This window comes from Oncorhynchus mykiss, chromosome 2, assembly GCF_057628025.1.
Source record: "Oncorhynchus mykiss isolate SJ-2025 chromosome 2, ASM5762802v1, whole genome shotgun sequence".
Taxonomy (NCBI): Eukaryota; Metazoa; Chordata; class Actinopteri; order Salmoniformes; family Salmonidae; genus Oncorhynchus; species Oncorhynchus mykiss.
Window position 1 is genome coordinate 86,525,539 of NC_143023.1, and position 26,949 is coordinate 86,552,487.

At 41.9% G+C, this 26,949-nt stretch overlaps 1 protein-coding gene across 1 annotated transcript in view; it reads right to left on the reverse strand.

Moving 5' to 3' along the window:
- Nucleotides 1–16,830, reverse strand: part of LOC110498617 (cyclic nucleotide-gated channel beta-1) — a 40,310-nt gene extending 23,480 nt beyond the window's left edge. The window contains exons 1-13 of the mRNA XM_090215505.1: nucleotides 14,777–16,830; nucleotides 14,601–14,631; nucleotides 14,409–14,460; nucleotides 14,194–14,296; nucleotides 14,042–14,061; nucleotides 13,786–13,888; nucleotides 7,654–7,678; nucleotides 7,451–7,535; nucleotides 7,123–7,214; nucleotides 5,928–5,982; nucleotides 5,717–5,805; nucleotides 5,339–5,358; nucleotides 3,258–3,403 (exon numbers count right to left, since the gene is read on the reverse strand). Coding sequence (XP_090071631.1) covers nucleotides 3,258–3,403; nucleotides 5,339–5,358; nucleotides 5,717–5,805; nucleotides 5,928–5,982; nucleotides 7,123–7,214; nucleotides 7,451–7,535; nucleotides 7,654–7,678; nucleotides 13,786–13,888; nucleotides 14,042–14,061; nucleotides 14,194–14,296; nucleotides 14,409–14,460; nucleotides 14,601–14,631; nucleotides 14,777–14,923 — 968 coding nt within the window. The 5' untranslated portion in view covers nucleotides 14,924–16,830. The remainder of the gene's footprint in view (nucleotides 1–3,257; nucleotides 3,404–5,338; nucleotides 5,359–5,716; nucleotides 5,806–5,927; nucleotides 5,983–7,122; nucleotides 7,215–7,450; nucleotides 7,536–7,653; nucleotides 7,679–13,785; nucleotides 13,889–14,041; nucleotides 14,062–14,193; nucleotides 14,297–14,408; nucleotides 14,461–14,600; nucleotides 14,632–14,776) is intronic.
- Nucleotides 16,831–26,949: the final 10,119 nt, after the last annotated feature.

The window sequence follows — 26,949 nt, forward strand, 5'->3', positions numbered from 1 at the left end:
TAAGGATCTTGAATACAAGACATGCGTCGGTGTATTGCACAAGATTTTCCCAACTCAAGAGCTCATGCTTTCTAAGAATGTGACAATGATGATGGCTATTGGGCTTCCTATCAAGCACTTTGAGAGCCTGTTTGTAGACAGACTGAATAGGTTTTAATGTTGTACAGCAAGCTTGGGCCCAACTAGTCAAGCAGTATGTTAAGTGGGGGAGTATCATAGATTTGAAGTACAGTTTTGCTACCTCTGTAGTCAAACAATTTCGTATAAATCGGAAATTAGCTAGGTTGAATTTGGTTATTTGAATTACCTTTTTCACATGCTTTTTAAAAGAGAGGTTGGAATCAAGTATGATGCCAAGGTACTTAAAATCGGATACCACCTGGAGCTTCTCCCCTGACACATAGACATCTGGCTCAGTAGCATCTGTTGCCCTCTTTGTGAAGAACATGCAAACAGTTTTTTTCACATTGAGATGCAAACACGAGTCACTGAGCCACTTTGTAACCTGGACCATTACAGTAGTGAGTTCTTGTGCAGCTTGTTGTTTGCTCTTTGCATGCACATATATCACTGTATCATCTGCATACATTTGAACTTCAGACAGAAGGCAGATCATTAATGTACAGGCTGAACAGGAGGGGCCCCAGTATTGACCCTTGGGGCACGCCCACATCATAGCTACGAGTGGGCGACAGCTCATTGCTCACTCTGACACACTCAGAGTGTGTCAGAGTGAGTTCTGCCTTCAAGGTATGATTTCATCCATCTCAAGGCATCAGGGGAAAAGTTGAACTTGGACAATTTTGTGATGAGAATCTCATGGTTAACAGTATCAAAAGCCTTCCTTAGGTCCAGAAACACAGCCCCAACAGCACCCCCTTTGTCCATCTTGGACTTCACATTTTCCAGAAGAAAGCAGTTGGCCGTTTCTGTGGAGTGTTTCGCTCTGAAGCCAAACTGCATGGAGTGTAATGTGAAGGGGCTGTTGTTGAGGTGGGCAATCAGTTGTTCTGCTACACACTTTTCAACAACCTTTGACACCACAGGTATTATACTAATGGGCCTGTAGTTACTCACGTCAGCAGGGTCGCCTGATTTAAAGATGGCCGTTATTATGGCCGACTTCCATACCCTTGGAAACACACCGAGACCAATAGATGTGTTGGTGACCTTAGTAATGGGGCCAATGAGTGACTCTTTGTAGTTTTTAAGAAAGGTAGAGTCCATCCCAAACACATCTTTGGCTTTAGAGTTCTTTAGTGAGCTAATCACCTTGTTCACCTTTGACTCAGAAACCTCCCTTATGATGAAGACAGGTTGAGTGTCATTCACTAGCACTGAGCCCAAGAAACAAGTGGAGGGGTTCTGTGTCAGTGCCCTGACAGAGTCAATAAAGTAGGAATTGAAGGCTATTGCTATTTCGACTGCATCCTGTGTTAGATTGTTATTCACCATGATTTCTAGTCTTTTTGCAGTGTTACTATGGTCTTTCCCTGTTAACTTTTTTAGATTCTCCCATATCAATTTAGAATTTCCCTTTGCTTCACCAATTATGTTAATAAAAAAGTTTGCCTTGGCCTGTCTGATTTCTTTCATCACCTTATTTCTCAACATGGTATATCAGTCATGGGTATACATGAGTATACATGTATACATGAGTATACATGGGTATACATGAGGCGACTGAGGACGCACCCTTGTGGAGCCCCCATGTTGAGGATCAGTGTGGAGGAGGTAATGTTGCCTACCTTCACCCCCTGGGGGCAGCCCGTCAGGAAGTCCAGGACCCAGTTGCATAGTGAGGAGTTCAGTCCCAGGGCTGTGAGCTTTGTGGTGAGCTTAGAGAGCGGTAGGCGAATTGGAGGGTTGAGTGTGTAGGGAAGGGAGGAAGTGATGTCTTTGAATAGCATTTCAAAGCACTTCATGATGATGGAATTTAGTGCTATGGGTCAGTAGTCATTCAATTCAGTTACTTCCCTTTTCTTTGGCAGGGGATGATAGTGGACATCTTGACGCAGCCTGAGCTGCTGACAAGCATTTTTCTCTGCTCATACAGGAGTAATAAAGGCACAGTGCACTAATTTGGCAAAAAACATACACCCCCCCCAAAAAAAATATATTTGTATATTATTTTAATTTTTGGGGTGATTTATCAGGGGGTGCTGCAGCACCCTTACTTCCCGTAGCTATGCTCATGAGGATAAAATCAAAGACAGTACAGTAAAGATAGGCAGAAACTGCTTCTCCAATAGAAATCCCCAATCATACTTCTAGACGATGTCATGGCGACGCTAGCTAGCTAAGATCATGCGCCGGAACATGTCACCGGGTCGTGAAGAGGGCACGACAAAGCCTATTCCCCCTCAGGAAACTAAAAAGACTTGGCATGGGTCCTGAGAACCTAAAAAGGTTCTACAGCTGCAACATCGAGAGCATCCTGACTGGTTGCATCACTGCCTGGTACGGCAATTGCTCGACCTCCGACCGCAAGGCTTCAGAGGGTAGTACGTACGGCCCAGTACATCACTGGGGCAAAGCTGCCTGCCATCCAGGACCTCTACACCAGGCGGTGTCAGAGGAAGGCCCTAAAAATTGTCATAGACTATTCTCTCTATTACCGCATGGCATGCGGTACCGGAGTGCCAAGTCTAGAACAAAAAGGCTACTCGATAGTAGGAGCCATAAGACTCCTGAACAGGTAATGGCTACCCGGACTATTTGCATTGTGTCCCACCACCCGCCAACCCCTCTTTTCACACTACTGCTACTCTCTGTTCATTATATATGCATGGTCACTTTAACCATATCTACATGTACATACTACCTCAATAAGCCTGACTAACCGGTGTCTGTATATAGCCTTGCTACTCTTATTTTCAAATGTATTTTTACTGTTGTTTTATTTCTTTACTTAGCCACACACACACACCTTTTTCGCACTATTGGTTAGAGCCTGTAAGTAAGCACACTGTAAGATTTACACCTGTTGTATTCGGCACACGTGACAAATGAACTTCAAACTTGATTTGATTTGTAACCTGTTCAGGGCATGACAGGGATGAGACAGCCTTACAGGCATGTGTAGGAGGGGAGGGACTTCACACATTTATGGCCAGTTGTCTCTTAAACCATCACCCCAATAAATGTTACATTTAAAATGCTATACAAGTGTAGGGCAGGTGGTTGGAGATAGCCTATGCATTTGTTCTGGAGTAGGCAGGGGACTCTGAGGATGTTAAGCCTGAGTGAAAACTTACTCTGAGTCTTTGTCTTCCTCCAGAATGGCTTCCTGGCTTTGAATGGACAGTTTGATTGATTGGGCATCTTGCATCTGCCTGATGGCCGTCTCAGCTGTGTGTCTGGCCACCTCCTCCGCACCAAATCCGCGCAGCCCTGGGTCATCCTGCAGAGATGTGCACATTGCTGGGATATTACTAGTATGTCATATTAAGCTAACTTTATTTAGCCAACTTTATTTCTCATTTAACTTACTCCTTTAGACTGAAGGGGGAAACGTCTGGTTAACCCAATGAGAAGATATGCAACTTCTGTTGGATCACCATAACCAGACAATGTGTAAAATAGTGACTGTGTGTAGACTGCTGTGATATTCTACATAAATTACTTTGAGATATTTGATCTTGTCTGACTCCTTGCTTACCGTTCCTCCATGGTAGCCATAGCTATGCCTTCAGCCTCTCTTGATGCTCTCTTTGAAGGGTGTCCACCTGCCTGTCGGGGTCTCAGCAACCTCCAGCGATGGGGTTGTTGACTCTGGCACATTTGGAAGATTCGGTTCAGGCTCATCTGGTTTCAATGGCTGTTTTTGCTGTGCCGGCTGTGCCAGAGCTATCTCTGTTGGTAATGTCATCTGTGTTGGCACCTCCAGATCCTTCATGTCTGCTTCTACTACTTCCTCCAGAACCAGGTCCACTGCTTTGGGTCTTTTAGAGACTTTGGGACAAGCAGTCATACAATACGTCACTGTCTGTGTCTGGACTGTTACAACTGATAAGACACCCAGAGTCAACATGGTAATGTGAACAATCAATTGTGTTTGATGTGTAGCATTTGATTTGAGAGGAAAATCTTTGAAATCAACAATTAAAATATGACATTCTCTTATTTTATTTTTCAATTATAAGCAATATGCTTAAATGAATACTATGTACAAAATGTTTTGTAAGAATTTAATATTATCATCTCTTAACACAACAAAATATTTCAGATGATATCTTTATTATTATTTAGTTATTTTTTACCCCCTTTTCTCCCTAATTTTTTGTGGTATCCAATTGTTAGTAGTTACTATCTTGTCTCATTGCTACATCTCCCGTACGGGCTCGGGAGAGACGAAGGTCGAAAGCCATGCGTCCTCCGCCAGTCCCGCCACAGGAGTCGCTGGTGCGCGATGAGACAAGGATTTCCCTACCGGCCAAACCCTCCCTAACCCGGACGACGCTAGGCCAATTGTGCATCGCCCCATGGACCTCCCGGTCGCGGCCGGCTGCGACAGAGCCTGGGCGCGAACCCAGAGTCTCTGGTGGCACAGCTAGCACTGCAATGCAGTGCCCTAGACCACTGCGCGGGAGGCCATCTTTATTATTTTTATAATATTTCACAACGCGTTATTATAATGTCAGGGATACTTTTTAGGCATGATGTCATAATTTATCAACTTATTTGTAATAACTTGACTCCCTTGACTCTGTTTGTCAAATCCTCTTTTGTGGATTTCATTCATCAGATCAAAATAAACATAATTACAACTTTAGGCCACATTCATAGTTCAAGGCGATAAGAATAGGTCACGAGGGAAAACATGTACAATATGATTAAGTGGTTTTTGTGTTATCTTTTCAGGGCAGCAATAATCTTTACCTTCAAAAAAGTAGTTTAATATGGTATATTTAATGTACAAAAACTATGAGTCACAATGTTGCCTCATAGCTCTGTGTCTGTATGTATTTTCTAATATACTTAATCTCTTAATGCATCCAAATTACTTCAAAGATTACTAAAATGAAGACAAGACCCATTTCTTGCTACATTTCAACAAGATTTGAACAACTGATATTAACTGACAAACAGTTCATTTTAATACAATGACTATACACAATTAAAATCAAACTAAAATATCTGCATTCCATAAAGAGTAAGGTAAATTAAACATATTTTTTAAGCGATGTCTCACAGCTGCCAGGTTGCTCAGTGGAGCTGTATAAATGTCGACAATCATCTATGTCGGTAAGTCTGTTTTTCTGCCTCTATCTCTTTGCTCTCAGTCTCAGTCTCTCTCACGGTTCCTCAGTCTTCTTTCTCCTTTTGTTTAAGGGGCTCTCAGCGCTCCCACCCCCCCTGAAACAGAAGGAGAAGATGGACTGAGTTAGGGTGTCTCTAAACCAGACCAACAGAAGGAGAGGGTTACAGTCTCTTCTGTGACTGCAACACTTTATGGAATATAGAAGAAATAGTACAAAATAAAAGAGAAATAGTAGGTCCCAAGCCTACACTTACTGCATGGCATAACATCTCAATTAACCTGAATTTGTCAAAATTGCTGACGGGTCTAACTGTGTCTAACTGTGTCTAACTGACTCTGGAGTCCATTGTGTGATTTTAGATCTGCTTGTATTTTGAACTGAGAATGAGGCCTCGGTTTGAAGGTAAGAGGAAGAGAAAATGTGAAAAACAAACAAAAATAAATGTCACGTACCATTCGGCACAACTTCAACATCATCTCTGGATCTCGCGACAGGCTGTGGCATCTTGAGGCCGAGGCCCGTCACGAACCAGCCCACGACACTGTGTGACACATAGAGAAACACCTTACTAACGGGCCAAAGGGAACACAGAAACATACAGACATACAGCTGAGCCTACATTCTAACGGCTGTAGCATAGTGCCGTCTGTGGGTTAAATTTACTTCGAGTTCTGTGAGTCCTCATCTCCTTTGAGGGACTCCGGAGATGGTGAGAGAACTGAGAGAAAATGAGAAGACAGGTGTACAACATTAGCATACACACATAGCTAGTAGATTTGTATTATTGGGTGCAGGTTTCTTGGACACAGATTAAGACAAGTCCGGGACAGGGCCTGCAAACCATTACAGACTACAAATGAAGCACAGCCGAGAGCTGCCCAGGGACACGAGCCTACCGGACAAGCTAAACTACTTCTATGCTCGCTTCGAGGCAAATAACACTGAACCATCATGACAGCACTAACTGTACCGGAAGATTGTGTGATCACGCTCTCCGCAGCCGATGTGAGTAAGACCTTTAGACAGGTCAACATTCACAAGGCCACAGGGCCAGATGGATTACCAGGACAGTTGTGAAATGGGCACGACAAAACCTATTTGGCATGGGTCCTCAGATCCTCAAAAGGTTCTACAGCTGCACCATCGAGAGCATCCTGACTGGTTGCATTACTGCCTCGTATGGCAACTGTTTGGCCTCCGACCGCAAGACACTACAGAGGTTAGTGCGAACGGCCCAGTACATCACTGGGGCCAAGCTTTCTGCCATCCAGGACCACTATACCAGGCGGTGTCAGAGGAAGGCCCTAAAAAGTATCAAAGACCCTAGCCACCCTAGTCATAGACTGTTCTTTCTGCTACCACACGGCAAGCAGCACCGGAGCGTGAAATCTAGGTCCAAGAGGCTTCTTAACAGCTTTTACCCACATTGCTGCCCCCCCCCCCCCCCCCCCCACACACACACACCACTGCCACTCTCTGTTGTCATCAATGCATAGTCACTTTAATTAACTCTACCTACATGCTACCTCAACTAACCGGTGCCCCCGTACATTGACTCTGTACCGGCACACTGTATATATTGATATTTTTTACTGCTGCTCTTTAATTCCTTGTTACTATTATCTCTTATTCATATTTTCTGAAATTGCACTGTCGGTTAGGGGCTCGTAAGTAAGCCTGTGTATTCAGCGCATGTGACTAATACAATTGGATTTGATTTTGATTTGACTAACTATTTCAATTGAAATCCTCCATTGAGTAGGTTTCATACTCCAGGACTAGGCTTAATCTATGTTGAGGTAACTGGCCTCAAACGTTTAAACTCTGCTTCTACCTTTGTCAAGAGATGACCTCTTACCCTGGGCCTGTTGGGCCTTACTTAGGGCCTCTATGTAGCCTGCAGGGAGCATCACAGGCTGAGGAATAGCATTCTTAATCCAGTTAACCACACTGCAATGCAAGACAGATGGGAAGAAAACAGAGAGAGGAATAAAGAGATGAGGGGTAGAAGCCAAGGGGTAGAGAGAGAGGGGGGGGGATTAGGATTATGATACATTTTGTCAGCGTGATGGGGTGAAAGTGAAGTTACTGAAGTTGAATTTGGCTGTGTATATGTGTCTGTTCAGGTGGCAGAGGAGTGGGAGGGGGCTGTACAGTGGGGGGAGGTGTGTCTCTGTGTGACTCACTTGGGGGGGAACTGTGGTAACTGATCCTCTTCCTCATATTCTGAAAACATCTCCACCACAGGTATATGTGGGAGGGGCTCTGCGTCTAGAAAGAAAATAGACCAATCAGTGACCACATCAATAGTGAGTCAAAGCAGTTATAACCTTTGTGAGATACCGGTACACACAAATGGGATTGCAGTGTGACAAATTTAAACACATACCCGGCACATCTTTCATGTTATAAACCTGAAAAAGAGAAGTCAGCATTTGATTTACAGCAACATAATGTGAATAACTCAGCATCACAAACTTTTGTTTTTTACAATGGGTATATTAAATATTTACCATATAGTTGTTTTGATTATTTTATGTTATTACATTACAATAGTTTAAAATGCTCATCTGCTGTCCAATTATACATTTATTTTTAAATGGGCTATTTGGTTATGAAAGGGTGCTGTTTTAAAGGAATTATGAATCTATTTATATAAATTGTTAAACAATTTACAATTTGAACTGTATCTATATCTGTCAAAGCAATGCTGTTAAAGTTTTCAGAAAAAACAATTCAAACCCAAATCATCAAATGTACACTGAGTATACAAAACATTGAGAACACCTGTTCTTTCCATGATATGACTAACCAGGTCAATCCAGGTGAAAGCTATGATCCCTTATTGATGTCACTTGTTAAGCTTAAAGTCATTTCACTCAGTGTAGATGAAGGGGAGGCGACAGGTTAAAGAAGGATTTTAAGCCTTGAGACATGGATTGTGTATGTGTGCCATTCAGAGGGTGAAGGGGCAAGACAAAATATTTAAGTGTCTTTGAACAGGGTATGGTAGTAGGTGCCAGGCGCACCGGTTTGTGTCAAGAACTGCAACGCTGCTGGGTTTTCACGCTCAACAGTTTCCCATGTATATAAAAAATGGTCCACCGCCGAAAGGACATCCAGCCAACTTGACAACTGGGGGAAGCATTGGAGTCAACATGGGCCAGCATCCCTGTGAAATGCTTTTGACACCTTGTAGAGTCCAGGCCCCGTAGAATTGAGGCTGTTCTGATGGCAAAAGGATGGGGTGCAACTAGGGCTGTGGCAGTCATGAAATTTTGTCAGCCGGTGATTGTCAAGCAAGTAACTGCCGGTCTCACAGTAATTGACCGTTAATTAGCATAAAGACGTTTGGCATCTCCTGGCTTCCACACATAGCCTACAAGCCACCAATGCAGACTTTTGGAACATCTACATTTTAAAAAGTGTAATAAATCCATTTAGTATAGCCTAAACCATCACAATAAATCCATTATTTATTTTAGACAGGTCTAAAGAAACATGATATGAAGAAAATGTAGTCTATTTCAGAAGAACAGAATAGCATACTCTGAGTTGTCCTTATGTTAGGCCCTGATATGGCTGTGCCATATGGCTGTAGGCTACACTAGTTCATTTATAGCAGACAAGATTTGTTTAGAATTCCGTGGCATTCTTTTTTATTATTTTATAGTATGAAGAATACAATTGAAAATATACAGTGGGGCAAAAAAGTATTTAGTCAGCCACCAATTGTACAAATTCTCCCACTTAAAAAGATGAGAGAGGCCTGTAATATTCATCATAGGTACATTTCAACTATGACAGACAAAATGAGAAAAAAAATCCAGAAAATCACACTGTAGGATTTTTAATGAATTTATTTGCAAATTATGGTGGAAAATAAGTATTTGGTCAATAACAAAAGTACATACATTCGCCCAATCTTCTTCTGGATCATCCAAATGCTCTCTAGCAAACTTCAGACGGGCCTGGACATGTACTGGCTTAAGCAGGGGGACACGTCTGGCACTGCAGGATTTGAGTCCCTGGCGGCATAGTGTGTTACTGATGGTAGGCTTTGTTACTTTGGTCCCAGCTCTCTGCAGGTCATTCACTATGTCCCCCCGTGTGGTTCTGGGATTTTTGCTCACCGTTCTTGTGATCATTTTGACCCCACGGGGTGAGATCTTGCATGGAGCCCCAGATCAAGGGAGATTATCAGTGGTCTTGTATGTCTTCCATTTCCTAATAATTGCTCCCACAGTTGATTTCTTCAAACCAAGCTGCTTACCTATTGCAGATTCAGTCTTCCCAGCCTTTTGTTTCTGGTGTCCTTTGACAGCTCTTTGGTCTTGGCCACAGTGGACTTTGGAGTGTGACTGTTTGAGGTTGTGGACAGGTGTCTTTTATACTGACAAGTTCAAACAGGTGCCATTAATACAGGTAACGAGTGGAGGACAGAGGAGCCTCTTAAAGAAGAAGTTACAGGTCTGTGAAAGCCAGAAATCTTGCTTGTTTGTAGGTGACCAAATACTTATTTTCCACCATAATTTGCAAATAAATTCATAAAAAATCCTACAATGTGATTTTCTGGATTTTTTTTCTAATTTTGTCTCATAGTTGAAGTGTACCTATGATGAAAATGACAGGCCTCTCTCATCTTTTTAAGTGGGAGAACTTGCACAATTGGTGGCTGACTAAATTCTTTTTTGCCCCACTGTAAAATAGAAAGGATATTTTCTCCAAACGATTTCAAAAGGAAGTGCGCACATGCGACTATTCTGTGTTGAACCCCATGTCACGTTGTCTAATGATTGGAGACAGGTGCAAGAATACGTAATAGGGTTTTTTATTTACTCCACCCAAACAAAATACAGAGGTCTAAACCTATAAATAAAACACAGGACGAGGCCCGTAAAACAAGTGCACAATAGCACGTAGCATGGAAGCCAATACAACAGCACAGGTACTCTCAGGACCAACGGACATGGTAACAATAACCGACAAGGACAATGAGGAACAGAGGGCACATATATACCATACTAATCAGGGGGAATGGGAACCAGGTGTGCATAATAAGACAAGACAGTCCGTGGTAGTGAATCCAGTTCAGTGACGCCTAGAAAGCCGGTGACGTAGATCTCCGGAGCTGGTGAACAGAATGAGCAGCAGTACCGTGGGATCAGTGACAGGTTAACAAAGAAACTGGTCCTATATGCTTAATTTAGAGTTATTTATGCAACTTTAGTTGTGATACAAACGTTGGTCTATGTGTTTAGATTTTTACTACATTCTAAGGCTGCATGATGGTACTCTAATGATGATTTGAAAACAGTTGCAAGATGCACACACTTCATCAGTCTCTCATTCACAATTTGACAAGCACTTGATAAATAATCTCACCAGACCTCGAATTTCCCAGCGGCATTCCCCTTGTGTGGCCATAATGCCCCCTAAAGAACTCCATGCCTTTGGTAGCCAAAGTGGCCATTGTGCCCTTTAGCTGAATATAATAGGCTAATCTTAATTCCCTCTTCCCAGCTGCGGTGCCCTGAAGCACTTCTCACTTACATGGCTCTCTCAGATGTAGCCAATGCCTGTCATGTGATCGGGTCCTACTCACAGACATTTCAGCTAAGAAGAAGGCTACAACTGAATGAAGACAGACACATCGGGGTCGCACTGTTAGAACTGTCCACATTTAGCTATTTTTAGTCAGCCAACAAGATGAGTAGGCCTAACGATCAGCAAAAGCACAAGCCTATGTCAATCTACTATCCCTCATAATACAAAAGTTGACCTATTCTATTGGTCAACTTGTCCTTCTGTGCAAGAAATAAATATTCAAAACATACTCCCAAACAGCTTAAAATGTTGATAAACTATTAGGCTATTTTTTTAATTATAAGTGCAGAAATGCACACATTGCAGTGAGAGCAAATGAGAGCAAATGAGAGCAAATGTTCCAAAATGCAATCAAACACTGTTCTCGAAAGTGATGGCAAATGTGATTACGCATGTAATGCTCTATTATAAAGGTGCATTTTTATGGTGAAAATGATCTTCCCCAAACGTAAAACTCACTCTATGTATGCCAAGTAGGCTCTACAGTACACTGGTTATAAAGCGGATTAATGTGCTTAATTTTAATAAGTTATTTGGATACAAATAACGGAAAAGGGGCATGGGAGAAGAAGAAAAATGTAATCTATGCACTTAAATAGTGAATGGAGGAAGCTTTTCCTGTGGTTCATTTTCATGCAAGACTGTAGGCTGTACTCCTGTTGCAAAGAGAAGCAATGTGCTTAAAACCTGTTGAGTGTAGGGGGCAGTATTTTGATGTTTGGATGAAAAACGTACCCAAATTCAACTGCCTATTTCTCAGGCCCAGAAGCTATAATTTATATATACTTGTCAGATTAGGATAGAAAACACTCTAAAGTTTCCAAAACTGTCAAAATATTGTCTGTGAGTATAACAGAACTGATATTGCAGGCGAAAACCTGAGGAAAATCCAAATGGGAAGTGCCTCTTATTTTGAAAGCTCCCTGTTCCACTGCATGCCTTCCCTCCATTTAAAGGGATATCAACCAGATTCCTTTTCCTATGGCTTCCACATGGTGTGAACAGTCTTTAGACAAAAAATGAGCGAGAAAGATCACATCGCATCAGTGGATGGCTGGGTGCCAGCAGCGTTTTGCATGCGCCAACAGAGTGGAGCAGACATTTTCTCTCTCAATCCTATTGAAAAAGCTAAGGTCCAGTTGAAATATCATCGATTATATATTGTAAAAACAACCTGAGGATTGATTATAAAAAACGTTTGCCATGTTTCTACAAACTTTGCGGATATTATTTGGAATTTTCGTCTGCCCCGTCGTGACCGCTTGAGCCTGTGGATTTCTGAACATAACGCGCCAACCAAATGGAGGTATTTTGGATATGAAAATAATCTTTATGGAACAAAAGGAACATTTATTGTGTAACTGGGAGTCTCATGAGTGCAAACATCCGAAGATCAAAGGTAAGCGATTCATTTTATTGCTTTTCTGACTTTCGTGACCAATCTACTTTGCTGCTAGTTGTTTGTAATGTTTTGTCTGCTGAGAGAGATGTCCTTACATAAACGCTTGGTATGCTTTCGCCGAAAAGCTTTTTTGAAATCTGATATGCCAGGTGGATTAACAACAAGCTAAGCTGTGTTTTGCTATATTGCACTTTGATTTCATGAAAATTACATATTTTTAGTAATTTAATTTGAATTGGGCGCTCTGCAATTCAGCGGATGTTGACGTAAATGATCCCGCTAACGGGATGGGTGCATCAAGAAGTTAATATTAGGAAAGTTGAGAAATAAATATAGTAGGTCTAGCCAAAAGCACCGGCACCAAGTCAATGTGCGGGGGTACAGGTTATCAAAACAATGTTTTCTCACGCGATTGCATAGCCTATAGAAATGTTGCACAATTTGAGCTCATTGGCTCTCATGAAGTGTTTGATGAGATTTTCAATTACATTTGCATGGATGTCAGAGAGATTAGTGGCGGTTTCTAATGTTTGGTATACTCTGTGTATTGCACGTCTGTAAGATAAAGAGTACATTTCATCAATCATTGATATAATTTGTCCTTGATTTCTATCCTTTCATTAAAATAAGTGGTTGATGAAATGTGAAGCTTTAGAGCAAATACTATTCTGGATTTATTGAAGGTGTTTGTAAGACTACTCAGACCACTAAGGGGGTGGGTGGGTGTCCGGCCCAGATACAGCCCATTACCTAGCTGTACTTACACATGACTCTGCGATATACTCCTCATGCGTTTTAAGCAGATAGAGGAACATAAAGGGGAAAAGATGAATTACCGGTATTAGAAAATGAAACTCCAGCACAATGGAATTCTTGTTAGACAACTGGACTTTTTTTTGTCTAATCAGCACCACCCTGCTGATTTCCAAAAGCTGAACTAGAATACAATTCAAACTACAGTAGGCGGACCTGGGGAGAGACTGGTAAGCCATAACCACTCAATGCTTTTTAAAGGGTTCAATGCTTTTAAAACTAACAGTTGGCATACTATAAAAAAATAATTAAACATTACTGATGAGATGAAATCTATAGTGTCTTAACACCCTTGATATTATCACAGACTATTTGTTTATAAACCTCTCTCATTTGTGGATCTCTGAAAGCCCTGTGAACAATTCTCTTTGATTAAACTAGTTATTCAAAAGCCTGTTCTAACATTATAGACCATCTCCGGTTATTCATCAAGCAGGGAGCAGATTTATTTTACAAAAGGATTTTAAGTGAGAATATTCAGTTATCATGGGGAGGTAAGGGTTTAATGTAGCATTAATGTAGTAATCATGTTTTAATGCAACTGGAGCACTTTTAAAGTTATTATACTGTTTAAAAGCCTTGAGGCAACCTGAAAAACATGATTTTTATAATCTCTTTTTAAGAACAAAGTCTTAACTCATTGAGCACCACGTGCTCTCCTGAAAACAAAGCTACCATGACATGATGGTGTCACCTCACCTCTGTTTCATCCTCCTCCTCTCGAATATCCTCTCTGTACTTTTCATCTGGCTGGGGAACCACTTTACTCAGTCCATCTGCAATCCACTTAATCACCCCATTCCTGTTGGAAAGAGGACTCTTCAGTCAATTTATAAAACTATCAAACATCTTTCTTTTTGTTTTATATATTTCCACATACCTTGTATATTACTTGAAGAAAAACATTATACAGAATAAACCAATTCAACACTTTGATAAAGTCCTCCCTTCATACCTTTCATCCTCCTGCAGTGACTGATGGATTGAAGCAGAAAGTGGAGGGAGAGAATGAAAGAGTCACACATTAACCCTTTATACAGCAACAAAAAACATTCCACTGATGAAATCACAGGCTGGTTGATACAGGTAGTGTTGTCTGCCACTCACCCTGGATACAGAGTTGGATCTGCTGAGGTTAGGTGTGCCTGCTGGTTGAGGAAGAGCACTTGTGAATCCATTGGAGAGCCAGGTCATCACTCCACTCTGAATACTGAGAGAGAGAGAAATTACATCAATAAAATCATCACTTTCATCATCATCATTGGTTGAATACTGTATGCAAGGAAACCAACCAGCTCACAGGTCCAATTTAACACACATACCTGTTGTCCTCAGAAATATCATCTTCCTTCTGTTTGGCTGGTTGTGCCTTGACTGTTGAGAAGCATTTACATAAAACAGAAGTGAAGAAGAGGATCAACAAATTGCATAAGCAATTATAAAACACACTTATCCACAGTTCTTTCATGGTGTTACAAAGCTACGATACAATGTTTGTAGAACAGGAGCATTACCTTTTTTCACTTCAGCCTTAGACACGTTTCTCTTTGGGAGAGAACGATTAAGAGAGACAATCAGGTCATGTGAAAAGGACAAAAACACCAAAAACATATCTTTGGTAATATCATGAGAGTTTTTCAGATATACATGTGAGTTGATCTGTGAGCAGGCATAATTAGTGTGGTCTTACTGGTGCGGGATTGGCCGACTCCTCTCCCAGAGAACCAGGGGCGTCAGGGGGCTGAGGAACCACCTTCACCACCCAGTGAAACATCCTGAGACAAAGGCAAAGACCAGGACAACAGCTCAGTAAAACCTGCCGAGGTGAGCATTCCATAATATGAATAAACCAGATTTGTTACTATGGTACCTTGAGGTCAGACATAGTCAGAATGTCAGATAAGCTATAATGGAACATAAAACTATTGAAGGTTAATCTAGTCAATCCAGAGACCATAATGATTATAATAGTCACGATCACTTACAGTTGAAGTCAGAAGTTTACATACACCTTAGCCAAATACATTTAAACTCAGTTCTTCACAATTCCTGACATTTAATCCAAGTAAAAATTCCCTGTCTTAGGTCAGTTAGGATCACCACTTTATTTTTAGAATGTGAAATGTCAGAATAATAGTAGAGAGAAAGATTTATTTCAGCCTTTATTTCTTTCATCACATTCCCAGTGGGTCAGAAGTTTACATACACTCAATTAGTATTTGGTAGGATTGCCTTTAAATTGTTTAACTTAGGTCAAATGTTTTGGGTAGCATTCCACAAGCTTCCCACAATAAGTTGGGTGAATTTTGTCCCATTCCTCCTGACAGAGCTGGTGTAACTGAATCAGGTTTGTAGGCCTCCTTTCTCACACACACTTTTTCAGTTCCTCCAGCATCTTCACAATGTCCTTTGCTGTTGTTCTGGGATTGACTTGCACTTTTCGCACCAAAGTACGTTCATCTCTAGGAGACAGAACGCGTCTCCTTCCTGAGCGGTTTGAAGGCTGCGTGGTCCCATGGTGTTTATACTTGCCTACTATTGTTTGCACAGATGAATGTGGTACCTTCAGGCGTTTGGAAATTGCTCCCAAGGATGAACCAGACTTGTGGAAGTCCACAATTTATTTTTCTGAGGTCTTGGCTGATTTCTTTTGATTTTCCCATGATGTCAAGTAAATAGGTACTGAGCATGAAGGTATGCCTTGAAATACATCCACATGTACACCTCCAATTGACTCAAACAATGTGTGGAGAGGGGAGGGGGGCAATGCAAATAGCCTGGACAGCCATTTGACTAGATGTTCAGGAGTCTTATGGCTTGGGAGCAAGAAGCTGTTTAGAACCCTCTTGGACCTAGACTTCGTACTCCGGTACCGCTTGCTGTGTGGTAGCAGAGAGAACAGTCTATGACTAGGGTGGCTGGAGTATTTGACAATTTTTAGGGCCTTCCTCTGACACCGCCTGGTATAGAGGTCCTGGATGGCAGAAAGCTTGGCCCCAGTGATGTACTCGGCCGTTCACAATACCCTCTGTAGTGCCTTGCGGTCAGAGGCCGAGCAGTTGCCATACCAGGCAGTAATGCAACCAGTCAGTATGCTCTCGATGGTGCAGCTGTAGAACCTTTTGAGGATCTCAGGACCCATGCTAAATCTTTTCAGTCTCCTGAGGGGGTATATGTTTTGTCGTGCCCTTTTCACGACTGTCATGGTGTGCTTGGACCATGTTAGTATGTTGGTGATGTGGACACCAAGGAACTTGAAGCTCTCAACCTGCTCCTCTGCAGCCCCGTCGATGTGTATGGTGTATATTACTAAAAACTCGCCTGTTGCCGACCCCTGATTTACAATGTCATGTCAGATCTTGTGGGGAGCTTTGACTTTGGCTCTTGCTGGCAGCAATTATGTTGTCAATAAACACTCTCCACATGCTGCTTCAAGATAATAGTTGCCAGTGCTTGAGCCTGTGATCAATACAGCACAGCTACTTGAATATTTTTACGGAAATCAAGATCAATGACGCGTCAGCCACCTTGTTAGACAAAACCTGACTTTGACTGTTAAAGAGATGTTCAAATAGAATAGCATGTTGCAGGGCATAACGTTCAACACCACACCACTAATAAGCTGCTTTAGAGGACAAGCAAGTTAACACAGAACAGAAGATGGGAACAAGAGCAAGAAAACATATTTAATCAACAGTGAGAGAACATGCAGAAAACATCATTATCCCGGTGTGTTTCTTCTGCCTTTTGTTTTTTTCTAAAACAACCATATATTATAATGAATATAATTCAATTCAAAAACCATTTATTCTGTAACATGTCATCCCATGTACAGGTCAAGTTAATTAATGTTGCACCTACAAAACCTACACTCTGCCACACTAGTATACCTGTAGAGAACCTGTGCATGCTGGCCATTTAATCCCAGGCTAATTTCTAACTAAATTTCTCAATCTTGAAAGATTATCCATTGCCACCTGATTTTTGGCCTAATCTGAGGATCATAGCACAATCATAGCTTTGATTTCTTTGCATTGAAGCAGGCACCAGTAAATTACTATACTATAAAGTCCCAAAAACAAGCTCCACTGGTGCAGCCTAAACATGCTATGCAAAAGCAGAGGATTTTATCCTGCTGACAATAGTGCTAGCAGTGGTCTGTACAAACTACTCTGTAACCAACAACCTCGCAAACATAATCAAAATGAACTATTCCAAACTTGCATTTTCTCAACTATTGCAAGTATTATAAATTTGCACAACACCACTATAACTACTCTTAAATAATAACATATACCTGTAAAATATTTACACATAAGCATCACAATTTCAGTTTATAAGATCAGCACACCACAACACTGACATCTCAGCAGAAAATGTGAAAATAAACCCATTAGTAAATCCATTCAGAAATATTAGGTGAAGAGTTAGTATGAATATATCTCACCTGTATGTTCAGCGGTGGTGCAGCTGCATACCTGAGGGAGCCCAGGATGGACAGCAGTGTTCTGTCTGGATTAGGATGAAGAGAGGCGCCGCTAAAGGGATTATGGACCTGAAGGACGGCACTACTTTGCTGAGATTAGCAATAAAAAATTCAGGCCGTACATGAACCCCAAAGCCTCAGGCCCAAACGGACAAGATTCTCTGTAGAAATTTAAGCTGTTTAAATAAATGTAGTTGTTTGAGTTGCATGAATAAAATCAGGGCTCACTGAGGAATGAAGGGTCACTGTGAGTGGAGTCATTTGGCGGGTACTTATGACAAAATACTGTATGTAAATCATAGATAGAAAGATATAGTACAAATTACACACTATACAATAAAACAAAATCACAATCAAACATATTCTATACTTTCTCACCCTCTCTTAAAATACCGGTGCTCCAACCTTTTACCCCGTAATTTCTCTCTTTGTATGTTTTTGTGTGCCCCCGTCATGGAGCGGCACACTTCCTGAAAGATTAGCAGTTAGCTAACACTGTTGCTATTACAGTATGTAAAGTAGAATTGTCTATAACTGTCTTTCAGATTGTTGCTAGTATATCTGTTTATTCTCATTATTGTTAAATGTGCATAGCAACAGACAGCAGCACTTGCTGACGTAACTGTTGTTGTGGTGTGTGGTCACCGAAAGGCCAAAAAAAGGTGTCCTTGCAGAACCCAGTGGTAGGCAGTCCTTAAGCTAATTACTGAATCTGAGAATCAGCGATCCCTGTACTTATCTCTGTATCACACGCCAGGGGATCATTACTTGTGATGCATGTCTGTCAGGGACAGTCAGGGACGGGACCACTGCCAGGAACGGGACTTGCACTCAACACGACATTACACTAGGTTTGCCTTAGGCAAATGAAAGGCCATTGGTCCCTGAGTTTAATACTGTGTTTCCAGGAAGATTACCATGGAATGAGTGTCACGACATGGCCCTTTAAGGGTGTATATCGTGGCTCCCCCCCTCTCAATTCAATTCAATTCAATTCAAGGGCTTTATTGGCATGGGAAACATGTGTTAACATTGCCAAAGCAAGTGAGGTAGATAATATATAAAGTGAAATAAATAAATAAAAATTAACAGTAAACATTACACATACAGAAGTTTCAAAACAATTAAGACATTACAAATGTCATATTATATATATATATATATATATATATATATACAGTGCCTTGCGAAATTATTCGGCCCCCTTGAACTTTGCGACCTTTTGCCACATTTCAGGCTTCAAACATAAAGATATAAAACTGTATTTTTTTGTGAAGAATCAACAACAAGTGGGACACAATCATGAAGTGGAACGACATTTATTGGATATTTCAAACGTTTTTAACAAATCAAAAACTGAAAAATTGGGCGTGCAAAATTATTCAGCCCCCTTAAGTTAATACTTTATAGCGCTTTTGCTGCGGTTACAGCTGTAAGTCGCTTGGGGTATGTCTCTATCAGTTTTGCACATCGAGAGACCGACATTTTTTCCCATTCCTCCTTGCAAAACAGCTCGAGCTCAGTGAGGTTGGATGGAGAGCATTTGTGAACAGCAGTTTTCAATTCTTTCCACAGATTCTCGATTGGATTCAGGTCTGGACTTTGACTTGGCCATTCTAACACCTGGATATGTTTATTTTTGAACCATTCCATTGTAGATTTTGCTTTATGTTTTGGATCATTGTTTTGTTGGAAGACAAATCTCCGTCCCAGTCTCAGGTCTTTTGCAATCTCCATCAGGTTTTCTTCCAGAATGGTCCTGTATTTGGCTCCATCCATCTCCCCATCAATTTTAACCATCTTCCCTGTCCCTGCTGAAGAAAAGCAGGCCCAAACCATGATGCTGCCACCACCATGTTTGACAGTGGGGATGGTGTGTTCAGCTGTGTTGCTTTTACGCCAAACATAACGTTTTGCATTGTTGCCAAAAAGTTCAATTTTGGTTTCATCTGACCAGAGCACCTTCTTCCACATGTTTGGTGTGTCTCCCAGGTGGCTTGTGGCAAACTTTAACCGACACTTTTTATGGATATCTTTAAGAAATGGCTTTCTTCTTGCCACTCTTCCATAAAGGCCAGATTTGTGCAATATACGACTGATTGTTGTCCTATGGAGAGAGTCTCCCACCTCAGTTGTAGATCTCTGCAGGTCATCCAGAGTGATCATGGGCCTCTTGGCTGCATCTCTGATCAGTCTTCTCCTTGTATGAGCTGAAAGTTTAGAGGGACGGCCAGGTCTTGGTAGATTTGCAGTGGTCTGCTACTCCTTCCATTTCAATATTATCGCTTGCACAGTGCTCCTTGGGATGTTTAAAGCTTGGAAATCTTTTTGTATCCAAATCCGGCTTTAAACTTCTTCACAACAGTATCTCGGACCTGCCTGGTGTGTTCCTTGTTCTTCATGATGCTCTCTGCGTTTTTAACGGACCTCTGAGACTATCACAGTGCAGGTGCATTTATACGGAGACTTGATTACACACAGGTGGATTGTATTTATCATCATTAGTCATTTAGGTCAACATTGGATCATTCAGAGATCCTCACTGAACTTCTGGAGAGAGTTTGCTGCACTGAAAGTAAAGGGGCTGAATAATTTTGCACGCCCAATTTTTCAGTTTTTGATTTGTTAAAAAAGTTTGAAATATCCAATAAATGTCGTTCCACTTCATGATTGTGTCCCACTTGTTGTTGATTCTTCACAAAAAAATACAGTTTTATATCTTTATGTTTGAAGCCTGAAATGTGGCAAAAGGTCGCAAAGTTCAAGGGGGCCGAATACTTTCGCAAGGCACTGTATATACATACAGTGTTTTAACAATGTACAAATGGTTAAAGGACACAAGATAAAATAAATAAGCATAAATATCGGTTGTATTTACAACGGTGTGTGTTCTTCACTGGTTGCCCTTTTCTCGTGGCAACAGGTCACAAACCTTGCTGCTGTGATGGCACACTGTGGAATTTCACCCAGTAGATATGGGAGTTTATCAAAATTGGATTTGTTTTCGAATTCTTTGTGGATCTGTGTAATCTGAGGGAAATATGTCTCTCTAATATGGTCATACATTGGGCAGGAGGTTAGGAAGTGCAGCTCAGTTTCCACCTCATTTTGTGGGCAGTGAGCACATAGCCTGTCTTCTCTTGAGAGCCATGTCTGCCTATGGCGGCCTTTCTCAATAGCAAGGCTATGCTCACTGAGTCTGTACATAGTCAAAGCTTTCCTTAATTTTGGGTCAGTCACAGTGGTCAGGTATTCTGCCGCTGTGTAATCTCTGTGTAGGGCCAAATAGCATTCTAGTTTGCTCTGTTTTTTTGTTAATTATTTCCAATGTGTCAAGTAATTATCTTTTTGTTTTCTCATGATTTCTCTCTCACTCTCCCCACCACAAGTTTTATGACTTTACGACAGGTCATAAATAAATACCCAATGCTGGAACTAGAGTTTTATACATGGGGTGGCCAGGGGGTGGCCAAGGCTACAGGGGGTCCATAGAGCATGACAGAAAATGAGTGTGTAACCCTAACCTGGCATCTAAGGAGCATGAATGAATCCTATGATTGCTGATTAGAGGTAGAAGTGATAATTAACTTAACCCAGAGTTCTTCAATGTGGCAGATAGTGTGGTCCAAAAGGGTTACTTCACTAGAATTATTTAACATACTATGAAGTCAGTGTCTCTACCTCGGAACTGCAGCTCAATTTCTTTCTCTCTCACACACACAGGAGAGATTGGGTCACTCTGTTTTCATGAATATATAATCTGGGTCTATAAGTGTTGAACATCCAAAATATTTTCAGAAAATAAAGCTCAAGCACCAAGGAGATAAGATAGCATGTGTGTTACATAAATTGCATAGTTTATTTACAAAAAATGTAATTTACCAAAAATAAACACTGCAATTTGACATACAAGGTATCAAGCAGAAATGGACTTGAATTTTTTATTTATTTTGGTACCCATCAATATTACAAAGACTATTATATTTATTCTCATATATATTATGTTAACTAATAGCAAAGAAACGTTAGTACACAGTGCAGGTTTTAATCATGACCAGAGGGACAACCTAAGTGCCAAATTATCCTAGGTAGATTTAAAACAGCATAATTCTGCAGATCTGGTGAGAACTGGCTAAATGTTTCAAACTCATCCATGTCGAGGGAGCATGCCCTCCTTGACTTAACCTGTCATCAACCATTGTTGTCCTAAGGTGGGTTTTAATCTGTTTTAAAGCTGAGAAGCTTCTCTCGCAAGAAGCACTGCTGACTGGTGTAACAACAGAAATCTTACAAAGTCGAAATAGCTCATGGAAGACCTCTTTATAAGGTTCTAGAAACACAACAAAGTCAGGGAGAGTAGACAGTCTGTCCCTTTCACTTTTCTCTCTCCTATGAAGAAGCCTCCTTTGCTTCACTGAAACATGGCTCACTGGAGAGACGCTATCCGAAGCGGTGCAGCCAACGGGTTTCTGCACACATCGCGCTGACAGAAACAAACATCTTTCTGGGAAGAAGAGGGGCGGGGGCGTATGCCTCATGGCCAACGTGACATGGTGTGATGAAAGAAACATACAGGAACTCAAATCCTTCTGTTCACCTGATTTAGAATTCCTCACAATCAAATGTAGACCGCATTATCTACCAAGAGAATTCTCTTCGATTATAATCACAGCCGTATATATCCCCCCCCAAGCAGACACATCGATGGCTCTGAACAAACTTTATTTAACTCTTTGCAAACTGGAAACAATTTATCCGGAGGCTGCATTCATTGTAGCTGGGGATTTTAACAAGGCTAATCTGAAAACAAGACTCCCCAAATTTTATCAGCATATCGATTGCGCAACCAGGGGAGGAAAGACCTTGGATCATTGTTACTCTAACTTCCGCGACGCATATAAGGCCCTGCCCCGCCCCCCTTTCGGAAAAGCTGACCACGACTCCATTTTGTTGATCCCTGCCTACAGACAGAAACTAAAACAAGAGGCTCCCACGCTGAGGTCTGTCCAACGCTGGTTCGACCAAGCTGACTCCACACTCCAAGACTGCTTCCATCACGTGGACTGGGAGATGTTTCGTATTGCGTCAGATAACAACATTGACGAATACGCTGATTCGGTGTGCGAGTTCATTAGAACTTGCGTTGAAGATGTCGTTCCCATAGCAACGATTAAAACATTCCCTAACCAGAAACCGTGGATTGATGGCAGCATTCGTGTGAAACTGAAAGCGCGAACCACTGCTTTTAATCAGGGCAAGGTGTCTGGTAACATGACCGAATACAAACAGTGCAGCTATTCCCTCCGCAAGGCTATCAAACAAGCTAAGCGCCAGTACAGAGACAAAGTAGAATCTCAATTCAACGGCTCAGACACAAGAGGCATGTGGCAGGGTCTACAGTCAATCACGGACTACAGGAAGAAATCCAGCCCAGTCACGGACCAGGATGTCTTGCTCCCAGGCAGACTAAATAACTTTTTTGCCCGCTTTGAGGACAATACAGTGCCACTGACACGGCCTGCAACGAAAACATGCGGTCTCTCCTTCACTGCAGCCGAGGTGAGTAAGACATTTAAACGTGTTAACCCTCGCAAGGCTGCAGGCCCAGACGGCATCCCCAGCCGCGCCCTCAGAGCATGCGCAGACCAGCTGGCCGGTGTGTTTACGGACATATTCAATCAATCCCTATACCAGTCTGCTGTTCCCACATGCTTCAAGAGGGCCACCATTGTTCCTGTTCCCAAGAAAGCTAAGGTAACTGAGCTAAACGACTACCGCCCCGCAGCACTCACATCCGTCATCATGAAGTGCTTTGAGAGACTAGTCAAGGACCATATCACCTCCACCCTACCTGACACCCTAGACCCACTCCAATTTGCTTACCGCCCAAATAGGTCCACAGACGATGCAATCTCAACCACACTGCACACTGCCCTAACCCATCTGGACAAGAGGAATACCTATGTGAGAATGCTGTTCATCGACTACAGCTCGGCATTCAACACCATAGTACCCTCCAAGCTCGTCATCAAGCTCGAGACCCTGGGTCTCGACCCCGCCCTGTGCAACTGGGTACTGGACTTCCTGACGGGCCGCCCCCAGGTGGTGAGGGTAGGCAACAACATCTCCTCCCCGCTGATCCTCAACACTGGGGCCCCACAAGGGTGCGTTCTGAGCCCTCTCCTGTACTCCCTGTTCACCCACGACTGCGTGGCCACGCACGCCTCCAACTCAATCATCAAGTTTGCGGATGACACAACAGTGGTAGGCTTGATTACCAACAACGATGAGACGGCCTACAGGGAGGAGGTGAGGGCCCTCGGAGTGTGGTGTCAGGAAAATAACCTCACACTCAACGTCAACAAAACTAAGGAGATGATTGTGGACTTCAGGAAACAGCAGAGGGAACACCCCCCTATCCACATCGATGGAACAGTAGTGGAGAGGGTAGCAAGTTTTAAGTTCCTCGGCATACACATCACAGACAAACTGAATTGGTCCACACACAGACAGCATCGTGAAGAAGGCGCAGCAGTGCCTCTTCAACCTCAGGAGGCTGAAGAAATTCGGCTTGTCACCAAAAGCACTCACAAACTTCTACAGATGCACAATCGAGAGCATCCTGGCGGGCTGTATCACCGCCTGGTATGGCAACTGCACCGCCCTCAACCGTAAGGCTCTCCAGAGGGTAGTGAGGTCTGCACAACGCATCACCGGGGGCAAACTACCTGCCCTCCAGGACACCTACACCACCCGATGTCACAGGAAGGCCATAAAGATCATCAAGGACATCAACCACCCGAGCCACTGCCTGTTCACCCCGCTATCATCCAGAAGGCGAGGTCAGTACAGGTGCATCAAAGCTGGGACCGAGGGACTGAAAAACAGCTTCTATCTCAAGGCCATCAGACTGTTAAACAGCCACCACTAACACCGACACTGACTCAACTCCAGCCACTTTAATAATGGGAATTGATGGGAAATGACGTAAATATATCACTAGCCACTTTAAACAATGCTACCTTATATAAATGTTACTTACCCTACATTATTCATCTCATATGCATACGTATATACTGTACTCTATATCATCGACGGTATCCTTATGTAATACATGTATCACTAGCCACTTTATACTATACTATGCCACTTTGTTTACATACTCATCTCATTTGTACATACTGTACTCGATACCATCTACTGTATCTTGCCTATGCTGCTCTGTACCATCACTCATTCATATATCCTTATGTACATATTCTTTATCCCCTTACACTGTGTACAAGACAGTAGTTTTGGAATTGTTAGTTAGATTACTTGTTATTACTGCATTGTCGGAACTAGAAGCACAAGCATTTCGCTACACTCGCACTAACATCTGCTAACCATGTGTATGTGACAAATAAAATTTGATTTGATTTGATTTGATTTGGTTTGATGAACCTCATGTTTGCGGTCCTCTAAATCAGACTCAAAGTTCTGAGCAAAGGCATACAGAGGCTCCTCATTCAAGAATGTTGTGCTCTTTGGGTTTTAAGAGACTGGATCCCTTGCATTATCTCTCAATTCTTTGAAAAACACCTCTGCAGCTCAGCTGTGAGACTGTCAAGCACCTGATAAAGGATAGCTCTTTGGAAGCTCTCACCATCATTTTGGTGACTATTTTTCTGTTCTACAGTGCTCATCCTCAACGAGTCGTGAAATCTTAAGCTTGTTTTAGGCTGTCTTTTACACACTGTTTGTACACGTATTTTTCAGTGCTCTGCAATCTCTTCAACCTCTTTCCATAGTTCTCAAAAGTAACCCTCACTGCTGTAGTCCTGTAATGTGTCTGTAAGGGCACCTACTAGATCCACAGACCTTGCTAGGTTAAGAGAGCTTGATTGGAGCATGTCAGAAAGACATTTGGCATCACCAAGCACTTTACAAAAGGTAACCAAAAGCCCTATGACATGTAAATCTGAGAAATAAGGCCCCATGCATTCATCCTTTTCTCTATGAGAGGAAGATTGTTAAAAAATGACCCTGGTTGTGAGTCATCAAAGAGTCATCAGACTCTCGATGACCTCTCTATGGTATATTTTGAGTGGCAGTTAATAGGAGCACATCTGCAATTGTTTTAATGTGAGTACAGTTTACCTCCACTTTCTTTTTCTGGTCCTCATTCATGACATTGACATTCATTGATGAGTTTCTGTCAATAGCCATTTTATGCTGATTCCAAGCATACATAGCATAATGCTCTGCCTTCGAATGGAGCTTAAACCCAGAATCTTTAAACAACGCCTTTTTCCAGTTACAAAAACCTGACTGTGATGTGTATTGGGCAGAGAAAAGTGCCCACTGGCACAACATTAAGTCGAATCTTGATTTACAGAATATTCAAGCCATGAATTGTCCTTACATCATCAGGAGCTGTTGAAAGCCCTTTTCCTATTACCATGCTGAGTTCTGGGAAATGTTTTTAAACACGACTGTACAGGACCCTCTTCTCTGGATCTTGAAATGTCTGAAATACACATTAAATAATGTGTCATATCTCTATGGAAATGTATAATTAAGGGATCCACAAGATTAGATACTAACAGCTGCTAACTAAAATGTGTGGTTTAAGGTATACGCCTACCATTGGGTCCTTTTGGAACTGCATATCTGGTGTTTGATGCAGTTGGGAGGGGCTATTTGACATCTCCTGGCAGCTCTGGCTCACTGTCTTGCTCAGAGTCAGAGGTCTCGGTGTCATCCCTTGATACATCTACTACATTAAAATAACACAAGAACCATTAGTGTATAATCAAAATGAAAATGCCACAGCCATCAAAACAAGAACACACATGAATCAACAACCAACATTTTAAAGTGAGGCTTAATCTGACAAAATCCTCTATTACAAGCTGAAGCTAAACTTACATTCTTATCTGGGCATGTGACTGACTGCCTGGTAGATGTTCTGACTTGGTGGTGGTAGACTGGGTCCTTGTGAAGTCTGACCACACTGACTCTGACTAGCCTCAGGTAGGGAGATGCTCTGGGGTCCGGTGGTGATGCAAGGGCTGGGGTCTGTTTTCACCTGATCTGCCTGGTTGTGCTTCTTTAAAAAGAAGTCTGATATCTCTCCCTTTCTTTTCATTTTTGCATAGGGTCAATTAAACATAAGACAGTCTATGGTTACATCTAAGCATGCAATTACCCACAATTTAGTCCAATCTCAATCACAAATCTCCATTATCATAACTGTACCTTAAAATCAACTACCAGCCTAAGTTACTATTTAGATCATGGCTACCCCTACTCTGCAGTAAGTAACTTAGCTAGCTATAATTTCTTAAATCAAATCAAATGTATTTATATAGCCCTTCGTACATCAGCTGATATCT